Below are 2,521 nucleotides of genomic sequence, written 5' to 3' on the forward strand. Positions count from 1 at the left end.
TCCGCCTGCTGCTGACTCTCAGTATCTGAGCAGCAGAGGGAGCTGACATCAACATCAACACGGTGGAGGAGTCCGGCTGGATGGCCGCTCCGCCTCTGGAGCAAAACATGTTGTTCACCGATGGTGTCATGCTGGGGGGGGGGGGGGGGGGGTATTTATAGGCTGATAATGAGCATGTGTCCTTCAAGACCACGTTGTCCACACTCACAGACACAAGAGGCCAAAAGAAAGAAACTCTACAGAGGTTTGGAAAAACAGAAAATGAGTTTATTAAGACAACAGAAAACAAGTAATAAGGCCTGAATACTCAGGAACATGATCAGATGCTTCGGTACGAAGCAGGCGTGGTGACTTTTCTTTACACAGAGAAGAAACAAATACAAAAACTAATCACAACTCCTCAGACGGAATCCCAGAAAGGTGAGAGCACCACAGAAGTGTGTCATGTGACGACCTCCCAAAACCACGACACACACACACATCAACCTCCATGTTAATGTTCCTCTTCCATCAATAATAATCTAGAAGAGAAACACGGTGCAGCTGCTGACAGGAGCAGTGTGTCGTCCTGTAGCTTCTAATATATATATATATATATATATATATATATATATATATATATATATATATATATATATATATATACACACACACACACACACACACATATATACACCAGCTCATGTCACTGATCAGTCTGGATAAAGTTAGAGGACAACACACCGAACATGCTGGAATTGTAAACAGAAGGTCTACTTTACCCCCCCAATCAGAAGACCATCAGAGGTCTGCCACAGCAGGGACCGGCTCACCATGAGAAACCCCCCCCCCCTCCTCCAAAACAACACATGAACGAGTTCCCGGATGTAGTGGTAAATAAGAAATGAATGAGCCTCGACTTCCTGTCTGTTCATGACTCAATCACTGATCAGCCCATTGTTCTCACACACACACGTGTGAAGTGTGTTTTGGTGTTAAATCACACGAGAGTCGCTTTTTTTTGGGTGAAATAAACTCTTTTCCAGTGAAACGGTTTAAAGGTGGTGGTTCAAAAAAAAAACACTGCCCCGCCCCCCCCCCCCAGGAGCCATTCAAACATCAACAGCGCGGCTCATTGGCCGGTTGAGTAACAAACAAATGGATGAAATGAGAAAACAAACGTAGCTACCAGTTCTGTGAATTGAAATCTAAAAACAGTCCGTGTGAGAGTCCACCGGTCCGGCATCAGCACGGCACACGGTCCGCCGTGCTGACACGGTCTGCTGCTGCGGAGAACTGCAGCCTCTTCACGGCCTCTTTGATCAGGTTCCCCGAGAGAATCAGCTCCTGCAGCAGCCGGTGCGGATCGTCGTCCTCCTCCTCCGCGGCTCTCCTCTTCTTGTTGTTCCACGGTTTGATGTGGTGGTCCCATTCCTGGATGCTGTACGGGTTCGCCCGGTGGTTCCGGTTCCGGAGCCGCATACAGCAGCCGTGGCGTCCCGTGTCGCCGCCGCTTCCGCCGCTGATTATGGCCGCCGGTTTGACGCCGCCGACGGTGGTGGTGGTCGTGGTGGTGGTGCCGCCGTGCAGACAGGACACGGACACGGACACCGTCTTCTTCTGGTGCCCACCGCCGCTGTGGTTGTGGAGCTGCAGCGCTTCGCCGATTTTCGTCACCAGCGCGTCCACTTCTTTGGAGTCGACGGTGACGGACTGTTGCAGAAAGATGTAGTTCTCCTTCCGACACGGCATGCTGGCGGGTGTGTCGTGTCCGCGGGGTTCGGTGTGAGTTGTTTCGGGGTGTTTTGTTGTCGGTATGACTGCGAGCCGCTCCTCGCTCTCACCACGCCGCTCGGCTCTAACCAACAACCAGGGTTTGATTTGTAAACAATGGATGACGCGCTTTTGGACCGTACCATGTTCCCTCGCAAGGGGGAGGGGCGTTTTATTTATTTTAAACCAAAATAAACTACAAGGTTACACGTGATCCACGCGATGAATCCTCGAGTTAAAATGTCATCAATTTAAAATATCAGCGAAAATGTCAAACTATAAAAAATCAACTATAACGCTCGTTTGCGCTATTTTCTTTGTACCGGTGATCCGGTTTCCCGCCTCGAACCCGACCACGCGGCTCCGTTGGTCCGCTCCGTTCAAATGCACATTACATAACTCATAACTGTCTGCTGCTGTCTGTCCAAAACAAACAAAGCACGGTTTATTCCACGAGTCCCAATTCACCTCGGGTCTGCACACCACCCCTCGTGGTCTTATTTAAATGTCCAACCGTGCACGAGCACGAGCTGAATTCATAATACGTGTTGATAATCATCATCACAATGACATCAAACACAGTGACGACAAGCAGGAGTTACAGACATATTACCGCGTAAAATATACTTTATCACATATTATGATGGTATTAATCACATGGTAACAAGCTGTCGAATATATGTATACACGCTCACACGTTTGACTGATACCAGTGACAATATAATCTGTAGCTATATATATATATATATATATATATATATATATATAT

At 48.0% G+C, this 2,521-nt stretch overlaps 1 protein-coding gene across 1 annotated transcript; it reads right to left on the reverse strand.

Annotated features, from left to right (window-relative positions):
- Positions 1–245: 245 nt before the first annotated feature.
- Positions 246–1,860, reverse strand: gbp (glycogen synthase kinase binding protein). The gene has a single exon (XM_076081248.1). The coding sequence runs from the start codon at positions 1,729–1,731 to the stop codon at positions 1,225–1,227; it is 507 nt and encodes a 168-aa protein (XP_075937363.1). The 5' UTR covers positions 1,732–1,860; the 3' UTR covers positions 246–1,224.
- Positions 1,861–2,521: the final 661 nt, after the last annotated feature.

Source organism: Anarhichas minor, unplaced genomic scaffold (assembly GCF_050575085.1).
Source record: "Anarhichas minor isolate MPS153535 unplaced genomic scaffold, ASM5057508v1 ptg000079l, whole genome shotgun sequence".
In the NCBI taxonomy this organism is placed as follows: domain Eukaryota; kingdom Metazoa; phylum Chordata; class Actinopteri; order Perciformes; family Anarhichadidae; genus Anarhichas; species Anarhichas minor.

Coding starts and splice junctions, on each gene's coding strand:
- gbp (XM_076081248.1), bottom strand. CDS start 1,731: ATGCCGTGTCGGAAGGAGAACTACATCTTTCTGCAACAGTCCGTCACC.